Source organism: Lepus europaeus, chromosome 4 (assembly GCF_033115175.1).
Source record: "Lepus europaeus isolate LE1 chromosome 4, mLepTim1.pri, whole genome shotgun sequence".
Lineage (NCBI taxonomy): Eukaryota > Metazoa > Chordata > Mammalia > Lagomorpha > Leporidae > Lepus > Lepus europaeus.
Window position 1 is genome coordinate 142,115,012 of NC_084830.1, and position 21,314 is coordinate 142,136,325.

General features: G+C 45.6%; 1 protein-coding gene across 3 annotated transcripts in view; it reads left to right on the forward strand.

Annotated features, from left to right (window-relative positions):
- Positions 1 to 21,314, forward strand: part of KLHL3 (kelch like family member 3) — a 118,988-nt gene that overhangs the window by 79,718 nt on the left and 17,956 nt on the right. For all 3 annotated transcript variants that reach the window (XM_062189092.1, XM_062189094.1, XM_062189093.1), the window contains 3 exons: positions 4,140 to 4,256; positions 10,537 to 10,686; positions 21,003 to 21,120. In XM_062189092.1, the coding sequence (XP_062045076.1) occupies positions 4,140 to 4,256; positions 10,537 to 10,686; positions 21,003 to 21,120 (385 nt within the window). The remainder of the gene's footprint in view (positions 1 to 4,139; positions 4,257 to 10,536; positions 10,687 to 21,002; positions 21,121 to 21,314) is intronic.

A 21,314-nucleotide genomic window follows, 5' to 3' on the forward strand; every position in this document is an offset into this window, starting at 1 on the left:
ATCTTTCATCCTCTGGTTCACTTCCCAAATGTCCGCAATGGCCAGAGATGGGTTGGTCCAAAGCCAGGAGCCAAGAGCTTCTTCTAGGTCTGCCTCTTCAAGGTCTCTCAAGTACTTGGACCATCCTCTGCTGTTTCCCATGCACATTAGCATGGAGTTGTATCAGAAGTGGAGCAGCTAGGACTAACTGGCACCCCTATGGGATGCTAACATCTCAGGTGGTGGATATACCCACTATGCCACAAGTTCCCAAGCAGTTGTATTCTAAAGAAAGTAATCTTTGGCTGGCGCCATGGCTTAACAGGCTAATCCTCCGCCTTGTGGCGCCGGCACACTGGGTTCTAGTCCCGGTCGGGGCGCCAGATTCTGTCCCGGTTGCCCCTCTTCCAGGCCAGCTCTCTGCTGTGGCCAGGGAGTGCAGTGGAGGATAGCCCAAGTGCTTGGGCCCTGCACCCCATGGGAGACCAGGAGAAGCGCCTGGCTCCTGCCATCGGATCAGCACAGTGTGCCGGCTGCGGCAGCCATTGGAGGGTGAAAAAGGAAGACCTTTCTGTCTGTCTGTCTCTCTCTCTCACTGTCCACTCTGCCTGTCAAAAAAAAGAAAAAGAAAAAGAAAGTAATCTTCACCCTGTGAGAAATTTGCCTCTGCTTACCTAAAGGCTCCCTTTTTGAGCCAAGCCAGCACATGTTCACTGTTCAATGATAACTGAAAATTTACTGTTATGGATTACATAAATCCTGAGTAGGATTTGATGACTTTGGAACCCTTCCCAAGATTCATTAAAGTCATTGGTCTTTGTCTCCTGGGCCTAGATCATTCATATTCTCACCTGAATAAACCTTAAGTTTACCTTTTTAAAAAAGATTTATTTACTTATTTGAAAGGCAGAGTTACAAAGAGAAAAGGAGAGACAGATGTTCCATCTGCTGGTTCACTCCCCAGATGGCTACAGCAGCCAGGGTTGGTTCAGGCCCAAGCCAGGAGCTTTTTCAGGTCTCCCACGTGAGCAGAGGGGCCCAGGGATTTGGGCCATCTTCCACTGCTTTCGCAAGTTCATTATCAATGAGCTGGATTGAAAGTGGAGCAGCCAGGGCTCACACCAGTGCCCATACAGGCTGCTGGTATAGCAGGTGTCAGCTCTACCCACTATGCCACACTCCGGCCCCCAAGTGGTATCTTAACTGTTGAGGAAAACAGCCTCCCCTCCAAATCCCTAGAGATTTAATCCTTCATCTTGCTGAGGCACTGAGCAGTAAATTGTAGGCATTATAATATTTTGCCCTTAAGTATTTTAGCATGTGCCTCCTAAGAACAAGAAAATTGTCTTTTCTAGCCGTAAATCTAACATCACACCAAACAAATTTAGCAAAGATATAGCAATATTATCTAATGTATAGTCAGGACTCAAATTTTCCCAACAGTTTCCCCAAATCCTTTTTAATGGTTTCTTTCTAGGCCATAATTCAATCAAGATTTATGCACTGCATTTAGTTGTCATGTCTCTGAATCCCCTTACTGTGGAGCTGTTGAACTGTCTCTCTGGTTCTTTCTCCTTTCATCCTACATAATGCTGACAGTTTTGAAGAACCCAGTCTGGCTGTCTCATGGAGTGTCCCTGATTGTTTCCTCACTGTAAAATTCAAGTTAATTTGAAGTTGAATTTTAGGAAGGATACTGTATTGGGGAGGCCATGTTCTTCCCATTAAATGGCAATTAGGGATGCAGTGTAAGTTTGTTGTGCTGTTGGTGGCTTCAGAGTTGACCCTTGTGTAAGGAGGTGTCTGTAGATGATATGCATGCTGTGGGCTGGCACCTTGAGGACTATGTCTTCTTTCAGTTTGAGCATTCGCTGATGATCCTTGCTGAATCAGTCAGTGCATCTGTGATTCCAAAGTAGTGTTTTTAAAGTTTTGTCTTTCTACATTTATTTTATTTTTTGATTGTTTTAAAAATATTATTTATTTATTTATTTGTAAAGCAGAGTGACAGAGAGGGAGGAAGAGAAGAGAGACAGAAAGTTCTTTTGTTGCTGGTTCACTTTCTAGATGCCCATAACAGAGCTGGGCCATGTTGAAGCCAGGAAACAGGAACTCCATGGAGGCCTCCCTCATGGGTAGCAGGAACCCAAGTACTTGGGCCATTATCTGCCTACCTCCAGGGCACATTAGCAGGAAACTGAATCAGAAACAGAGAGGAGACTCAATCCCAGGCACTTTAATATGGAATGATGAGGTTTGGCCTCTGAAGCAACAACTTACTCTGTTGTTCACCCTACCTTCTATATTTATTATCTGCCATTTTATTTTAAAGGAGAGCCCTTCATACAATTTTTAAAGTCTTCCTGTGGACCCATAGGCTCTTTGTTTTTTTATTATATTGTCATTGATTATTATATTTTTAAAAAAATGATCTATTTATTGGAAAGGCAGAGTTAGAGAGAGAGAGATACAGATAGAGAGAGAGACAGAGAGAGACAGAGAGAGAGATTAATTCCATCTGCTCGTTCACTCCCAAAGTGGCCACAACAACTGGAGCTGTGCTGGACCAGAGTTGGGAGACAGGAGCTTCTCTTGAGTCTCTCACTTGGGTGCAGGGATCCATGTACTTGGGCCACCTTCTGCTTCTTTCTCAGGCACATTAGCAGGGAGTTGATGGAGCAGCCAGGAGCCCGTGCCCATATGGGATGCCAGTGCCACAGATGGTGGCCTTATCTACTATGCCAGAGCGCCAGCCTGCATTATTATCTTTTTAAAAACTATGAATACTGAATACTGAGATTCAGTTTACATGTAGTGAAATGTACAGATGTTAAGTATACAGTTTGATTAATGTTGACAGATGTGTATGCAATATGTAATCCCCACCCTGTTAAGAACACATGTATTTTGATGAGAAGTTTCCTCTGCACCATTTCTGGTCATTCCCTGACCCTGTCTTACCCTGAAGCAGTGCTGATCTCATTTCTTCATTATTCTCTTTGATATTTAAACTTTAAAAATTTTGGACCAAAATGAATTCATACTCTTCATTTCATTTTTCTACGAACTTTTTGAAGTACCCATGAATGGGCAAAGAATGCCCCATCCAGTTGGCTGTGTGTCCCAATGGTGTCGTCCTTGATCTGTGAGCACCTTCATTCTTTTTGGTACAGCAAGATGTTTTCTTTGTTGTTTTTAAGATGAAAATATCCAAGGGCATGGACGCTATCTTTATAACTTCTCCACAAGTGGGCTTCAGGTTCTTTGGTTTTTATCTTGTTTCAATAGTGTTGCAGCAAACATCTTGCACAGTGAAGTGACTATTTTTGTAGGCTCAAACTCTAGAATTGGTATTTCTAGGTCAGAGTATGCACGTTTAAATTTCTGTTTGATACTACCAAATTCTTCCCTCCCCTCTTAGGAAGCTGTACTAATTAAGTTTCCACTGACATTGTTAGTTTCCCCACAACCTCACCAACAGTGACTTGTATCTGTGTGTGTATGGTGGTACAGAGTTTGATCTTCAACTATCCCTGAGCAAAGCCAATATCCAAACCACAGATCCTCCTTTGAGTTCCTCCAGTTTTTTATTTTACATAGAAGTGCAATTTCTCTTCAAAAGAGAGGTTAAATCCAAGGAGAAATGTTTCCACTTCTCTGTCATTCAGTGTCACATTCACCATCAGAGCCAGCTTTAGGCAGAGGGCATTCTTCCTGTTTTTATTCATTAACTGTCATGGGGAACAGATGAGGAAAGGGGATTGGGGGACAGAATGACATTGCTCCCAGGGCTTCTGATCCTCTCGAGCAGCCTTGCAAATTTGTTTCACAGTTTCTGCTCTGCGTTGTATTCTCAAATAACTAATGGAACTGATTTTTTATTTTAGAATGAACCTTGGCTTTGTTATACTGTGTGTGTGTGAGTGTGTGTGTGTGTGTGTGTGAGTGTGAGAGAGAGAGAGAGAGAGAGAGAGAGAGATATCAGTCTGAGACCAGCTAGTAAATGCTGGTTTCTGTTTTTGTTTTATTTTAGATTTTGAGTCTTAGGTTAAATGCCTTTGTGGATCACTTGTAAACGTTTTTTGTCTTTTCAGATTGAGAAGGTTGTTTGAAGACTGTTGTCTCTTTGCTGAAGATACCTTTGTTGTTTCTCTTCATAGGTGTTTGAGGCTGTGATTTCCTGGATCAATTATGAGAAAGAAACGCGTTTAGAGCACATGGCAAAGCTGATGGAGCATGTCCGGCTCCCCCTCTTACCTAGGGACTACCTGGTCCAGGTGAGTGTGTGCTTGCTTACCCAGACCTCTAGGAACAGCAGTGCGAAACCCCGGTTGTATAGAACAGTTGAGGATTAATTTTTTAGATTTTTATGAGAGGCAGAGAGATGCTGGGGGGGGGGTCGATGTGGAGAGAGGAGGAGGGAGGGGGAGGGAGAGGGAGATAGAGAAAGAGAGATACTGAGAGACCACAGGTTCTGGGCCTGTAACTCAGTCTAAGTTTCCCATGTGGGTAGCAGGAACCCAACTGCTTGAGCCATCCCCTCTGCCTCCCAGGGTATATATTAGTGGGAAACTGGAATTGGGATTGGAGCTGAACCCAAGTATTCTAATATGGAAAATGGGCATCTTAGTTGTGGGCCAAATGCCCACCCCAGAGAATTCTAGTGGGTTTTCTGTGTGGGTTGAAGGCACCAGCCTACTGGACAAAGTATGAGTTGTAGTATCAGAAGGTTTTAAGAGTCTAGGTTTGACAATAAGATAGTTAGGTTTTAGACCCTTCTTTACTACTTACTGGCTTTACATTTTTTTTCCTTTTTTTAAACTTTTATTTAGTAAATATAAATTTCCAAAGTACAGTTTATGGATTACAGTGGCTTTCCCCTCCCATAACTTCCCTCCCACTCGCACCCCCTCCCATCTCTCGCTCCCTCTCCCATTCCATTCACATCAAGATTCATTTTCAATTATCTTTATATACAGAAGATCAATTTAGTATATATTAAGTAAAGATTTCATCAGCTTGCACCCATACAGAAACACAAAGTGTAAAATACTGTTTCAGTACTAGTTATAGCATTACTTTACATTGGACAACACATTAAGGACAGATCCCACATGAGGAGTAAGTACACAGTGACTCCTGTTGTTGACTTAACAATTTGACACTCTTGTTTATGGCGTCAGTAATCTCCCTAGGCTCTAGTCATGAGTTGCCAAGGCTATGGAAGCCTTTTAGTTTGCTGACTTCAGTCTTATGCAGACAGGGTCATAGTCAAAGTGGAAGTTCTCTCCTCCCTTCAGAGAAAGGTACCTCCTTCTTTGATGGCCCCGTTCTTTCCACTGGGATCTCACTCGCAGAGATCTTTCATTTAGGGTGTTTTTTGTTTTTGTTTTTGTTTTTTTTTCCCAGAGTGTCTTGGCTTTCCATGCCTAAAATACTCTCATGGGCTCTTCAGCCATATCCGAATGCCTTAAGGGCTGATTCTGAGGCCAGAGTGCTGTTTAGGACATCTGCCATTCTATGAGGCTGCTGTGTATCCTGCTTCCCATGTTGGATTGTTATCTCCCTTTTTTATTCTATCAGTTAGTATTAGCAGACACTAGTCTTGTTTGTGTGATCCCTTTGACTCTTAGACCTACCAGAGTGATCAACTGTGAATTGAAATTGATCACTTGGACTAGTGAGATGGCATTGGTACATGCAACCTTGATGGGATTGTATTGGAATCCCCTGGCACATTTCTAACTTCACCTTAAACCAACACAAATGCCCATCAACAGTAGACTGGATAAAGAAATTATGGGACATGTACTCTATAGAATACTATACAGCAGTCAAAAACAATCCGGTCATATGCAACAAAATGGTGGAATCTGGAAAACATTATTCTGAGTGAATTAAGCCAGTCCCAAATGGACAAATATCATATGTTCTCCCTGATCAGCGACAACTAACTGAGCACCAAAGGGGAAACCTGTTGAAGTGAAATGGACACTTTGAGAAACAGTGACTTGATCAGCCCTTGTCCTGACTGTTGACATACAATTTAATACTTTATCCCTTTTAGTATTTTTTTTGTTCTAGTACTATTTGTTGAACTCTGTAATTAACACACAATTATTCTTAGGTGTTTAAATTTAAGTGAAAAGTGATCGCTGTGAAATATAAGAGTGGGAATAAGAGAGAGAGGAGATGTACAGTTTGGGATATGCTCAATCGGCTTTGCATTTTTTTTAAAGATTTTATTTATTTGTTTGAGAGGTAGAGTTACAGACAGGGAGAGGGAGAGACAGAGAGAAAGGTCTTCCATCTGCTGGTTCACTCCTCAAATGGCTGCAACGGCTAGAGCTGTGCCAATCTGAAGCCAGGAGCCAGGAGCTTCTTCCTGGTCTCCTATGTGGGTGCAGGGGCCCAAGCACTTGGGCCATCTTCCACTGCTTTTCCCAGGCCATAGTATAGCGCTGGATCAGAAGAGGGGAGCCAGGACTAGAACTGGTGCCCATTGGGATGCCGGCACCACAGGTGGAGGATTAACCCACTGTGCCACAGTGCCAGCCCCTGGCTTTGCATTTTTATTTAAACTCTTCAGGTCAATTTCTTGTTGCATAGAACAGATATAATAGAGCGCAGCAGGGTTGTTCTGGAGGCTGAAGGGGTACACGTACACCAATCACTTGTTTAGCATGGAGACTGGCATTAACACCTGTTCAATAAAAAAGCTAACTGCTTTTACTCTAGGGGTCATTTCCATGTTTCTGTGTTATCTTTTTACCCTAGTTTTGGGCAACTTGAAGCCCAAATCAGGACTGTAAAAATCACTTCCTACCAAGTATCCAGAATCCATATTGTTTCTGTTTCCTCCAAAAAAGGAAAGAAAAAATTTAAAATTGTGAGGTACTTTTACTGGGCCTTGAAGCTTTTGGAGGTAGGGATTTGTCTGGGGTCACCAGCCAGTGGAAGTGATGGTTGGGATTCAAACCCAGGTCAGTATGGCTCTGAAGCACACATTTCTACAGGTGTCCACAAACTGAAAGGACAGCCACTTCTCTGTCCTCTTTACCGTTAACCTGACTTACTTGGTACAGTAAATGGCAGTAGACACGCCCACATGGGGGCAGAGGATCACCGTTGAAATTCATGAACAAAACAGAACATGAGGAAGTTGGCCCTTGCAGCTGTCCCTTAGACATCTCGGGAAAGAAGGGAAGGCCCAGCACGGGCACTGGCACGTCGGAAATTTTGTCAAACCTCAGCTTTCTCGTCAGGTGAAAACAGGATTGTCTGCATTCACAGAAAGCCTGCAGCACTGTTCAGTGATTTTTTTTTTTAAGAGATTTATTTGAAAGACAGAGTTACAGAGCGAGGTAGAGCCAGAGAGGAGAAACAGAGACAGAGAGACAGAAGTCTTCCATCTGCTGGTTCATTCCCCAAATGACCACAACAGCCAAAGCTGAGCTGATCCGAAGCCAGGAGCCAGGAGCTTCTTCCAGGTCTCCCACATGGGTGCAGGGGCCTAAGGACTTGGGCCATCTTCTACTGCTTTCCTAGGCCACAGCAGAGAGCTGGATTGGAGGTGGAGCAGCCGGGACTCGAACCACTGCCCATATGGGATGCCAGTGCTGCAGGCCACGGCTTTAACCTGCTGCACCACATTGCCGGCCCCCTGTTCATTGATTGTTGGCTGATGTTCCTGCTGTCTTTGCAGCTACTGCCATGACTGCAAGCAGCAGGTGCCCTTGTGTCCTGCTGAGTATGGGTCAAGTCCTTTGCTTATGGCTCTGTTGTCCATAGGTCTAAGGAGTCAGTGAGATGATCTGGGATTCTCTGTGGCTCAGTCCTGTAGGTGGTACCATCCAATGGTACCACTGCCCCCTGGTGGTAGCATATCCTTTCTGTAAAAGAGGTCTAAGCGGATGGACTGAGCCTGCCTGAGCTCCTAGGGTCAGAGTTGACCCCCTGTCCCATGGGTAAGACTGAAAGTGAAGGTGGGTGTCTCCCTTCCACAGGGAGGGTAGGTGGCCTGGCATCTGGGTTCCAGAGAAAGTTAAAAGGACCTTTAGACCCCTGGTCATAACTCCATCAAGTGGTCCCTAACACCATCAGGTGGCCACAAACTGAAATGTAACATACATCAGGAAATGGTTGTTGGGCTATTACAGCAAAGTAGGGTTAGAAATGAAGGCAGTTAGGGGTAATGGGTTTGAGAACTTTAGTGTGGGACACTTCTTTTTAAAAGGGCTTTTCTTAGGCTTGGGGAGTGAACACTAATGGAAGAGGATGTTTCATTTGACCTTGAACCTCCAAAGTAGTATAACCTGCTGGGCCTGGTTGACAGTGGGGGAGGGGAATCCACACGGCCTGACCTCTGGAGCAGATTTTTCCCCTTTTACAATAGCTAGCATTTATCAGGTTTTACTGAGCATTCTGCTTATCCATCCTGGGAGGCAGCAGATGATGGCTTAAGTGTTTGGGTCCTTGCCACCCACATGGGAGACCTGGATGGAGTTCCTGGCTCCTGACTTTGGACTGGCCCAACCCTGGCTGTTGCAGGCATTTAGGGAATAAACCAATAGATGAAAGATCTTTTTCTCTCTGTTTCTGTCTCTCTTTGTTGCTGTGCCATTCAAATAGATGAACACAAAGAAATATTTAAAAATAGAATGCTGTATTAAATGTATAGCATGGTCATGATAAAGTATAGATCCCACAAACACTGTCATTTCAACTGTCTTTAAGTGTACAGTGGTTCAGAGGCATTCATTACACTCCCCATGCTGTCCAGCCAAGCTCCCTCCCTGCTTCGGGTCATCGTCATCACCCCTAACTGCAGCTGTGTTCCTATGCAGCGAGAGCTGTCTGGGGAGCTGAGGGGGACTGCTTGTGCATTATGCGTCTTCCCAAGATGATGTTGAGATTCTCTCACACCTTAAAAGACCCTAAAAGTTGATGATTTGTCCCAACCCATTTCAGTCCCCTGGTGCAAGGGTAATCAGCACCTTCCAAGGAAACAAAGTGTTCCTGGGGAAGGAGGTGCTTAGAGGGGAAGCAGCCTGGCCCTGCCAATCCTTCTTTTCCTGCTAGCCCCAGTGCTGCCTGGCTCGTGATGTCCCTGGCCATGTTTCTGTTCCTAGAAACAGAGGGGGTTCCCCAGGGAGGCTGAGGTAGGCCTTTTGCATGGCTAGCTTGAGGGCTGACAGTTGAGGTAGTAGCCTGTCTTGTTCTCCACCTGGACCCGTGCTCCTGGGGGTCCGACACTGTCTTGCTCATCACCTTCTTCCTGGGGGCCCGCATGGACTGACTGACTCACAGACAATCCATTGGTTTTAGCTGTTGATGGAATTCATCTTTCCCGAGGCCAGCTGACCTCGGAAGACCACACCACCCATTCCACACACGCCACCTGGTGGTCTGACCTGGGCTGGCGTGGGATAGGAGAGCCAGAATGGCTTCACCCTTAGTCTTGCTCACGAAACATTTATGCTTCCATTTGCTGAGCACCTTCCTAAGCCCTGTGCCACGGTATAGGAGGTGAAGATGCCAGAGTCTGAGCTTAGGTAAGGCCCAAGGTGAGGGCCGCAGGCCGCTCTTCCTGCTCTGTGTTATCATCCTGTCAGAGAGGGCCTCACCAGCCAGCCTCCTGCCCTGACACTCACTGCAAGATAAGGGATATGACGCTTCCTTTTGACTGCAGTGTTCCGTATTCAGTGCCTCCAAAGTTTAGCTGATGGATCCGCCTCCTTTCCTCTTTCCCTCCCTCTTTCCTCCCAGCTCTCTGGCCATTTCCCCTAAGTGTCACAGAGCATTCAAACCAGAAGGAATGAGTGGAGAGGCTTTCAGGACAACTATTTGTCATTTGCTTCGCATACACTCCCTTAATTCTCAAAACCAAACGGGGGTCCGTGTTGTGGCGCAGCTAGTTAAGCTGCCACTTGTGACCCGGTCATCCTGTATCAAAGCACCAGTTAGAGTCCTGGCTGCTCTGCTTGTGATCTAGCTCCCTGCTTATGCACTTGGGAAGGCAATGGAAGATGGCCCAAGTGCTTAGATCCCTGCAATCCATGTTGGAGACCCCAGTGGAGTTCTGGGGCTCCTGGCTTTGGCCTGGACCAGCCTTGCCCATTGTAGTCATTTGGGGAGTGAACCAGCAGATAGAAGCTTTCTCTCTCTCTCTCTCTCTCTCTCTCTCTCTCTCTCTCTCTCTCACTCTGCCATTGAAATAAATAAATAGATAAATAAATATTAACAAACAAAACTAGTGAGGTTTAGGTACCTGTACTGTACACATTTTACGGATCAGAGATGTTAAGTGGTGGAGCTGGGATTTCAATCCCTGTGTGATGCCAGAGCTTGACCACTTACCCCATTGTGCTCCTGTAATGTGGGCAGTGGGCAGTGGGCACTAAGTTATATCTCTGTGGATCCTTTTCCTTGGGTCTGAGATGATATGGTGTGGAAATGAATGAACGAGGGAGTGCAGGCAGTTCTTAGGCCAGGGAGAGTGCTTGGGAGATGTGGCCTAGCCCTGCTGCAGGATCACCTATGGATTATTACCTCCAGACTGTGGAAGAAGAAGCGTTGATAAAGAATAACAACACCTGTAAGGACTTCCTCATTGAGGCAATGAAATACCACCTGCTCCCTCTGGACCAGAGGCTACTGATTAAGAACCCAAGGACCAAACCCAGGACTCCAGTCAGCCTACCAAAGGTAAGCCCCAGCCCCATCACTGCTGAGAGCTGGGACTACATCCTGGGAACGTGGCCTTCTGCTCCCGCCTCCAAGTCTGCCCTCAGCACTGGCTGCCCTGCCTGTCGGTTGCATCTGTGACTAGAGATGGAGTCCACTGGTTCCTCTCGAATCTGCTGGTACTTCTCTCTTATGGGGTCTTCCTTTCCTAAGGATTTCAAGGTAACCCCCATTGTCATCAGGGAGGTTTGAGAGGAGCTCACCTGCCTTCTGACCCCACACCATGGTTCATGTTCTGTTCCTGTTGGAGGCAAAGGAATGGCTACACTGTCTTCACTTACTGCGGGCTGTCACAGTCCTCCTTCCAAGTCTTCTTTGAGTCAAACTGTCCCAGTTTGGTTCCTTCTCTCACCACGGAGGGCACATAAAGGACAGCTAGGGCTGTCCAGGAGGGCAGGGGGGACTCGAGGAGTCTGACAGATGATCAATCAAGCAGGTGAAGTTGGGAACTTGGAGGGAGAAGCCAGGGGCAGGGGAGGAGGAGTGTAAGAGAGGGGTCTGGGCCAGGGATCGGAAGTCTGTGCCGGGTGCTGGCGGCTTTGGTTCCCTGCAGACCTCCTCCCCTCCTGGCCCGCAGGCCCTCGGTCAGCTGCGCTGTGCTGGGCTGCACCATGATGCCTTTGTGTGTTTTGTTGAAACACGCATTGCATCTTCTTCATATTTCTCAAAAGGGAAATAGCTCTCTTTACTTAACTAAATGTTTCTCAGTGTAGATTAAATAAAAGGATTTTACAATTTTGGGATAAAGTAAAAGCTGCCTGAACCCCTCCTAGAGGCAGCCGCTGAGCCGCTGCTGCCACTTTGGTGAACGGTCTTCCGCATGTTTGTGCACTTATCCACAAAGAGAGACGAACGTGTCCTGTCAGATAAATGGGATCTTGCTACACAGATGGAAATACTTCATCTGCTTTAGACTGCTGTTGATGGTGTTGGTGTGGGTGCAGTTGGCATTTAAATTGTAGTGGGTACGCAGCATTTAGTATGTATTTAACAGCCCTCTATTGATGGGCTTTGCCGTAATTTCCATTTTTGGGGGTATTATAAACATTTCTATGTCAAATATCTTTTTAAAGATCGTATCTTGTTTCACTTTGCATTTCTTTAATTGTGAGTGAGATTAATGTTGGTTTTATATGATTATTGGCATTGGTATTTCTTTTCTGGGGTCTTCTCTGTGTCCTTTGCTCATTTTACTATTGGATTGTGTATTTTTTTTAACTGATAGTTTTTAAGGGCCCTTTGTACATTAAAGAAGTTAGGGCTTTATATGTCTGTATTTCAAATGTTTTTTCTCTTAGTTTTCAGTTTATCTCTTGTTTGTAATATTTTCTCTCAATGTGTGCCTTATATTTTCATTTTCTTAGCAGTGTCTTTGGAAGAGCAAAACCTATTTTAATTAATTATTTTACTTGACAAGTAAAACTGATGTATGTTTTTCGTGTACAACATGATGCTTTACAATATGTATACTTTATGGATTGGATAAATGTAGATAATTAACATGTGTGTTACCTCACATATTTACATGTGATGAGAATATTTAAAATTAAATTTAAAATTAATTTTCAGGAATACAGCACATTTTTCTTGACTGTAGTCTCTGTTGTACAGTAGCTCTGTTGAACTTATTTCTTCCAACTAAAATTTTGCATCTTTTAGTCAGCATCTCTCTAACATTATCCCTCTTTAGTCCATGAGATTAACATTGTAGATTTTACATGTAAGTGAGATCATGTAGTATTTGTCTTATTGTGCCTGGCTTGTTTTTCTTAATATATTGTCCTCCATGTTCATCCGTGTTGTCACAAATGGCATGATTTCTTTCTTTCTTTCTTTCTTTCTTTCTTTCTTTCTTTCTTTCTTTCTTTTTTTCTAATTTGACAGGCAGAGTAAGACAGTGAAAAAGAGAGACAGAGAGAAAGGTCTTCCTTCCGTTGGTTCACTCCTCAAATGGTTGCCATGGCCGGCGCGCTGCGCTGATCCAAAGCCAGGAGCCAGGTGCTTCCTCCTGGTCTCCCATGCGGGTGCAGGGGCCCAAGCACTTGGGCCATCCTCCATTGCCTTTCTGGGCCACAGCAGAGAGCTGGACTGGAAGAGGAGCACCTGGGACTAGAACCTGGCGCCCATATGGGATGCTGGTGCCGCAGGCGGAGGATTAACCAAGTGAGCCACAGCGCCAGCCCCGGCATGATTTCTTTAAGTCTAACTAATCTCTCGTTGTACATGAATACCTTGTTTTCTTTATCTGTTCATCTGCTGATATAAACTTGGTTTGATGCCATCTCTTGGCTATTGCGAATGAAGCTGCAGTGAATATGGGAGTGTAGGTTTCTATGTGATGCAGTGATTTCATTTCTGTTGTGTTTATACTCAGTAGTGGGATTGCTGGTGTATGTGGTAGTTCTATTTTCAGTTTTTTAGGAAGTTCCATGCTCTTTTCCATAATGGCTACACTTAGAAGAGCAGAAGTTTTAATTTTTTTCTATTATGCTTTACTTATTTTATGTTCTAGCTTGGAAAACCTTGCCTAATTTAAGGTCACAAATATTTTCTGCTATGCTTCCTTTTAAAGTTTTAGGTTTTACATTTAGGTCTATGCTTTAATTTGAAAAACTCTTCATATATATATATATATATATATATATATACAGACAGACACACAGACACACACCCACATATGTACACATGCACATATACATTGTACATAATAAAATGTCAAGTTTCATTCATTTTGCATATGTTTGTCCAATTGTTCCACACCACTTATTGGAAAGATTCTCCTTTCTCCATTGAATTACCTTATTACTTTTGTTATAAATAATTATATGGGTTGATCTGTTTTGGAACTTCATTCTGGTCCATCTGTTTATTTGTCTTTATACCAATACCATTTTGTCTTGATTACTAGCTTTATAGTTTTATGTTAGTGTGAATTTTCTAGTTTTTTTTTCAAAGTTGTTTTGTTATTCTTGGCCCTTTGCACTTCCATATAAACTTGAGAATCAGCTTGTTTATTTCTACAAAAAAGCTACAGGGAATTTGATTCGTAGTTGTATTGAATCACTATATCAATTAGGGAAAACTTTCATTTAACAGTACTAAATCTTCTGATCCATGAACATAGTATATATCTTCAATTTTTCTGGTCTTCTTTAATTTTTCTCTATGATCTTTTATAGTTTTCAGTGTATGGGTCTTGCATGTCTTTTGTTAGATTTATTCCTAGGTATTGCATAGTTTTTTATTTTATTTTATTTTTCGACAGGCAGAGTGGACAGTGAGAGAGAGACAGAGAAAAAGGTCTTCCTTTTGCCGTTGGTTCACCCTCCAATGGGCCGCCGTGGCTGGCGTTCTGCGGCCGGCGCACCGCGCTGATCCAAAGGCAGGAGCCAGATGCTTCTCCTGGTCTCCCATGGGGTGCAGGGCCCAAGCACTTGGGCCATCCTCCACTGCACTCCCGGGCCACAGCAGAGAGCTGGCCTGGAAGAGGGGCAACCGGGACAGAATCTGGCGCCCCGACCAGGACTAGAACCTGGTGTGCCGGCGCCGCAGGCAGAGGATTAGCCTATTGAGCCGGGACGGACGCCGGCCACATAGTTTTTGATACTATTGTATTCAGGGACAGTAACTTCAGGAGATAGTTGAGTACTCTGGGCTGGTGCTTTGGGCTAGTGCTGGTATTTAGTGTTCTCTTCCAGATTGTTAACTCCTCTACGAAATAGTAGATTCCAGAAAAGCAGGCATTACTCATCTTTGTCCTTGGCACACAGCCCAGATCCTGGCACATGGTGGGCAGTAGTAAAAAATTTCATCAATGAACATGATGTGTGTATATATGCATATATATTTAAAAGGCTTCTTTATTTATTTGAAAGGCATATTGGAGAGATAGAGACACAGAAAGATATTGATCTTCCATCTGCTAGTTCACTCCCAAATTGCCACAACAGCCAGAGTTATACCAGTTCAAACCCAGAGCCAGGAGCTTCTTCTGGATTTCTCATGTGGGTGCAGGGGTCCAAGTACTTAGACCATCTTCTGCTGCTTTTCCAGGCACATTGAATTTGAGTTAGAGCAGCTGGGACTCGAACTGGTGGCCATATGGGATGCTGGCGTTACAGGCAGCAGCTTAGCTGCTACGCTGCAATGCCAGCCCTGAGATACATATTTTTAAAGAAGCAACCTATGGAAATTTAAAACTGACCATTTATATCATCCCTTCCCTTGTTTTATAATTGCCGTCAGCATTCATATCTGTGGTTTTGGATGGAGCTAGTAAGTAAGTGTGTCCTATTTATATCTTTCTTTGCTTAGTAATATAGATTGACTCTAGAACATTTGGTTCAACCCATAAGCCATATAATATTGAATGAGTCCTGATGTTGTTCCTGAGAGATAGAGGGTTGTGAGGCACTTAGATAAAATAGTAAGAAAATCCAAACCCCAGCAATAAACTATCATGGGTGCATTAATTCATTAATTCAATCATATAGCACGCTTCTATAAAGAAGTCACTAATTATCAGGTGCTGTGGTATGTTCTGGAGCCACAAAGCCTCATATGAACTGGTCCCTTTTCCAAGGGACTCCCAGTCTAGGGGTGAGGGAGAGAGATGTGAAGAGAAAATGACAGTGGTGCGTTAAGTGCCATGATAAGGGAAGGGGCCAGAAACCTGGATCTTGGGGATATTATGTATTCATTATGTACTAGTTATTTATTTTTGCATTACAAATTACTCTCGCCTTGGTGGCTTAACACAACAAACGTGAATTATCTCACAGTTTCTGTAGGCAGGCATCCTGGAATGGCTTAGCTAGGTTGTTCTGGCTCAGGTTCTGTCATAAAGTCAAACTGTTGGTCAGGCTGCAGTCATCTCAAGGCTTGTTTGGGCAGAGTCTGGTTCTAAGCCCATTCACATGGTTGCTGGTAGGCCTAAGTTTCTTGCCATGTGGATCCCTCCGTGAGCTGTTGAGTGTCCTCATGACATGGTAGCTAGCCTGCCCCCCAAGTGAGTGACTGGAGAGCAAGAGAATGAGCAGGCACATCTGAGGTGGAAGCTTGAGTCTTATTACAATGTCGTCTCAATAGCCGTGTTCCCAGCACTTCTGCCCTGTTTCATTTGCTGAATGCAAATCACTAAATCCAAGGCCAGTCCATATTCAAGGGGAAGAAAATTAAGTTCCATGTTTGTATGTAGGAGAATCAAAGAATTGGTGACCTATCTTTCAAGTACAGCTTCTAGGTGGCTGAGCTGAGATTTAAGCCCAGTGTGACTGGCCCCAGACCTCTGCCCTCAACTTGTGTACGAACTCCAGACCCCACAGAAGCAGTTTAGTTGGTGTCGTGGAGGAAGCAACCTGATGTCTGCCTTGTGGGGATTTTTAACTTACCAACTTAACAAAAATGGAGAAATCAGGAGATGATTGGAGTAGCTGGAGTAGAGCCACAGGACTTCCAAGTGCAGACTGGTTTGGACTTCCATGAGTTCAGTCCAGATAGGCTTCCCGACGTAGCACACTTGAAGGAATGAAGCGGTGGAGGGAGATTTGTACTGTTCTCAGCGGTGAATCTGTTCGCCAGCCAAGTCCCTTTCCTGAAAGGAATAGGACTCGATTTCTGAGTTAGCTGCAGAGGCTCATCAGGGTGTGTTTCCAGAGCCATCGATGCACAGATCACACTGACACATTCAAGCCAGAACAGCTAATAGCATTATCTTGGCTCCCACATGTTCACAGCCCGGCGCTTTCCCTGAGGCTGGGTTGCCATGGACAACCAGAGGCTGCTCCCAGCCACCAGGAACCCTCCCACGTTGCCCTGTTCCACAGATGGCAGCAGAGATGAGGTCCCAGGAAGATTCAAATAAACCTTTTGGAAATGTACTGAACCTGGCCCTTTTCATCGTCATTCCAGTTCAGTTGGCATTTCTGTTCAGCTCTTTTAAAGTGATACTTCAAAGCCATTTGGGCTGGAGGTGGGTGGTTTGGCTCTGAGTTGGGCCATCCTGCTTACGGTAGATGGTGTTGGCAGCAGAGGGGTTGGCAGCATGGGTAGGATGACCTCTTATCCTCTGCCAGCATGTTCTACACTCCAGCAAACACCCTAAGATCCTGAAAACGTCCAGGTCCATTGTCACCCCTAGAATCAGCGGCACTTACCTTCCCATTCACAGGTTCACTAGTACTAATTTGTACCATTTATTAGGAAACAAGTTTTTTTTTTTGTTTTTTTTCTGCCTTAAGCAAAAATAATGATGTTGGTGTTGATCTAATAATGGAAGCCAACATTTAATGTTTACCACTTACAGAGCACTGTGCCAAGGGCTTTTTATCATTTATCCTCCTGACACCCATACCAGAGAAACATCCCATTTTGTTGATACTACTGGTGATGAAAATGAGGCTAGCAAGGTTAAGTGCCTTCCTTGCCCGCGGTCAGAAAGCTAGGTAGTGAGGGGTGGGGTGTAGGGTGGAGCCTGATGCCTAAGCCCAGATGTGTCTGGCTGTAGAGCTCACTGCCCTGCGCTCCCCAGGGCCTAGCCTTCACTTCACTGGTTCTCAGACCTCCTTTGTCTCTGCACGAGGCTGTCAGTACTTGCCTGGAGCACCTGTTGCTCTGGAACCTGCCTGGACAAGTCTTCTGGCTCGACCTCAACATGCTCCTCCGGATGACTTTTCGGTGTTAGCCCTGCGGCCCCACGCACCAGGGTAAGAGAGACTCTGGCTTCCTGCCCTGGCCCGAGGGACCGACTGGCTGGGCCTGCCTCCTGCCCAGCTCACCGGCCGCGGAAGACAGTTTGGACATCCAGTCTGTTCTTGCCTGATGGAAAATGTGTGCAGAGCCCAGGTTGTTCTCCTCTGAGTGGAGATTCTAATGCCTTACTTGGTCCTAAGGCCAGGGTCAGTATTTGGATCCACATGAGGGCCGCAGAGCTCTGCTCTGTCCAACAGTTGCCCCTTTCCCTTGCTGGGCTCTGGTGTTTGATGGCTGCCAATGCAGGATGCTGTCATTTCACTGAGGAGGAACCAGTATGTATTCAATCCCAAGTCAAATAAGTGGAATCAGACCATATCTGCAAAACAGAGAATGTTATATTTTTGTTTAAACTCCTGTTACTCTGGGAGAAAACCTTCCTTCCTAAGAAAGCAAATAGTCTTTCCATTGTCTCAGTAATCGCCCTAAAGCAGACGGCCATTTGACTTTCCTTGGGGGGTCATTGATAACCATCCTTGCCACAGCTGAACCCTGCTTGCTCCTGTCTGTCAACCAGAACTCTCCATTCATTATGATTTTTTTTTTTTTTTGACAGGCAGAGTGGACAGTGAGAGAGAGAGATAGAGAGAAAGGTCTTCCTTTGCCGTTGGTTCACCCTCCAATGGCCGCCGCGGTAGGCGCGCTGCAGCCAGCGCACTGCGCTGATCCAATGGCAGGAGCCAGCTGCTTCTCCTGGTCTCCCATGGGGTGCAGGGCCCAAGGACTTGGGCCATCCTCCACTGCACTCCCTGGCCACAGCAGAGAGCTGGCCTGGAAGAGGGGCAACCGGGACAGGATCGGTGCCCCGACCAGGACTAGAACCCGGTGTGCCGGCGCCGCAAGGCGGAGGATTAGGCTATTGAGCCGCGGCGCCGGCCCATTATGATTTCTGTGGACTTTGACACAGAGACCATTGAGATCGGGTATCTAGACCCTAAGACCCCCTGCAAGACTTTCAAGCACACCGCAATTTTTGAGTGATTAAAGCATGTCCAGTGCAGCATAATCGTTAGCCTAGAACTGCTTCTTTAGTTGACTGTGATTCCCACGCTGCTGATAGTTCTCACCCAGGCTTGCCCTGTGGGAAAAATGTTACAAATAGAGATCATTAAATATGCTGATTTGAGTCAGTGACTTCTATTAAAGGCATCACAAATCTTTACTGAATTGGGGTTTAAGAGCATTGGACAATGAAAGAAATAGGCCTATTTAACTTCCTGGACCCAAATGTTCTGGAAACGTAAAATGAGGGCTGATAGGAGAAAGTGGTTCACGTCTGTACTTGCTCTAATGCCCTGTGGCCTTAAGTAGCTGGAAGTTTGTGATTTCACAGGTGTAATACACATAGACCTTGGGAGGTACTCATATTCGTCTAATTGGTTACTAAGTTCAGGATCTATGGAAACAACCATCTGTTAGTATTCTTTGTACTCCGTGTGATCAACACAATGGTGGGAACAGTGCTGCACATGTGATGGTTTCTTGTACAACTTACAAAAAAAAATTGGATATCTTATGCCTCTGAGAGAAGCAGAACCTGCCCTTGCTGCTGCTTACTGCTTTGAGCTACCTGCAACACTGATGGTCCACCCAAGCCTCACAGTTCCTCGTCTCAGACCATTGTACAGGTTTTGAACTATTGATGGATGCCTGTCCAGGCAAAGAGTGACAGATGGAGGGTGATGTAGAATTTAGCCTTTCCCTGAGAAAGGCCGCTCTGAGCTGGGACCTGCGGGAAGGTCAGAGTGTGTGTTCTGAGCAGCAACAGCCACAGCTCACACCTGGACTGTATGTCCTTGGTTCCTCTGAACATTTTGGAAGTCAAGACTGAATTCTGGGTCTTGGATATTGGTCACAGAGAACTGTGAACTGAAGCTGATGGCCTCACAAGGGCAGTGGTGAGCTTGAGACTGGAACCCAGGCATCAGGGCTTTATCTGGAGCAGTGGTCTGACAACAGCTCTGGTTTTGCTCCCCATCTGGTAGGTGGTGTTCACCTGGGGGGTGAACTACTGCTGGCTCACTCTGGTGTTGGAGATCATGCTCCTGTCCCCAAAACACAGGTGGGGAAGTAATAAGCACCATCATTCATAATGGCACAAACGGCTGATGGCGCTCAGTAGACCCTGGGTTACAAGAGTGGTGAATCCCAGAGCGGAGCAGCAGCCTCAGCTGGGAATTTGTGAAAAATGCAGATTCTCAGCTTTGCTGAGTCAGGAACTCTGGGGACAGAGCCCAGCATTTTGTGTTTTTACAAACCTTTCAGGGGATTCTGATGCATGCTGAATTGGAGATTCACGGGGTAAATAATAGATCAAATCTTGTGGCGGTATTACCTGCCAGTGGCTTCCACTCCCTTCTCTCTGCTCAAGAAAGCCAATGAGTGAGAGTAACACCATTATGGGGACAGCTGCAACTTTGCGCCAATTTAGAAAACTGTATACACTGTTGTTAACACTGGCACTATAATTTTTATTTATTAATGACGTATGACAAAAGCCACAACAGCAAGGATACCACACTTGAGTACTGCAGATGTGTTACCCTAGCTAGAGCAGTGGCTTTTATTTCTTTGGCCACACTCTGCAGTAACAAATGTTTGAACTATTACCTGGAAGGTACAGGTGTGGATAGCCAGATATTTCATGAAATAATGTGCTGTTCTGTTAAAAGTGTGCTGGTTGCAACCCATTACATTGATTTCCTGACCCACTACCAAAACGGGACCTGCATTTTGACGCAAACAGATGCAGCAAGCTGTCCGCACAGACCCTGCCTCTGGAGCGGGCTGCGGTGGGCTGGCCTCATCCTGGCATCAGGGGGACTTGCATCTCCGTCTCTGTTCTGTACTCTCAGCTGTGTGACCTAGGGCTTTTGTGGTGTTCTGTGAGCTCTCCTCAGCTGCCAGTGGGGATGGTCATCTCTACAGAGTTGTGGTGATGAGCGAATGACAGCCCTCTCCTTGTGGTTCCTTATTTGTGGGAATTTGTTAGTGGTATCTTTTGGAGCATCATCAGTTAAACAGATTTCATGGTACCCACCACAAAGCAGTGTTTGACCACGTTCTTTTTTCCCATAATGCAGTGAACGTGTGCCTTCTGCAGTGTTAGCATTCAGAAATATTTTTGGTTAATGATTTAATCCTAAAAATGCATCCAAATTGAATGTTTTTTCTAAAATATAGTCATTTGTTTTGATATAATTTAGTCCCTGCCCCAGTCCTTGAGGATACTGAGGCTGCAGAAGATGCCTTCAGGGGCTTCACCACCCCCAACATCGCTCTGAGAGGGGCATTTGGGAAGCACAGCCCTTCCGGTTGTGTTCCCGTGGGGAGATGCGTGTTAGAGTGCTCTTGCATACACACACGTGTGGGTGATAGGGGCGACATCTCCATGTCTGTAGTTCTGTGGTCCAGCCTCGAAGATCACCCACACTCCCTGGGGAGGGGGCATGGGAGGTACTGGGAGTTGGTTACCCACTAATCTAGATGTGAGGAGACGCAGCTAACGTCCACTTGTCTCTCTGGAGGTCATGATTGTGGTTGGTGGCCAGGCGCCCAAGGCAATCCGTAGTGTGGAGTGCTATGATTTCGAGGAGGACCGGTGGGATCAGATTGCTGAACTTCCGTCTCGGAGATGCAGAGCAGGTGAGCCGCACTGCCGTCGGTTCAGTTCCGCAGGCTGCCTTTCCCAGCCGGTCTCCACCCAGTCCGGGAAGTCCTGTGGGGCCCTGGGGTCCTCGATCCTCTGTGGGATTCAGGCACCCTTCCCTTCCACCACCCCCCCCCCCCCCAACCTGCACTGTGTTGGGCTGCCCTTTCTAAGATCAGCTCTTATGCGC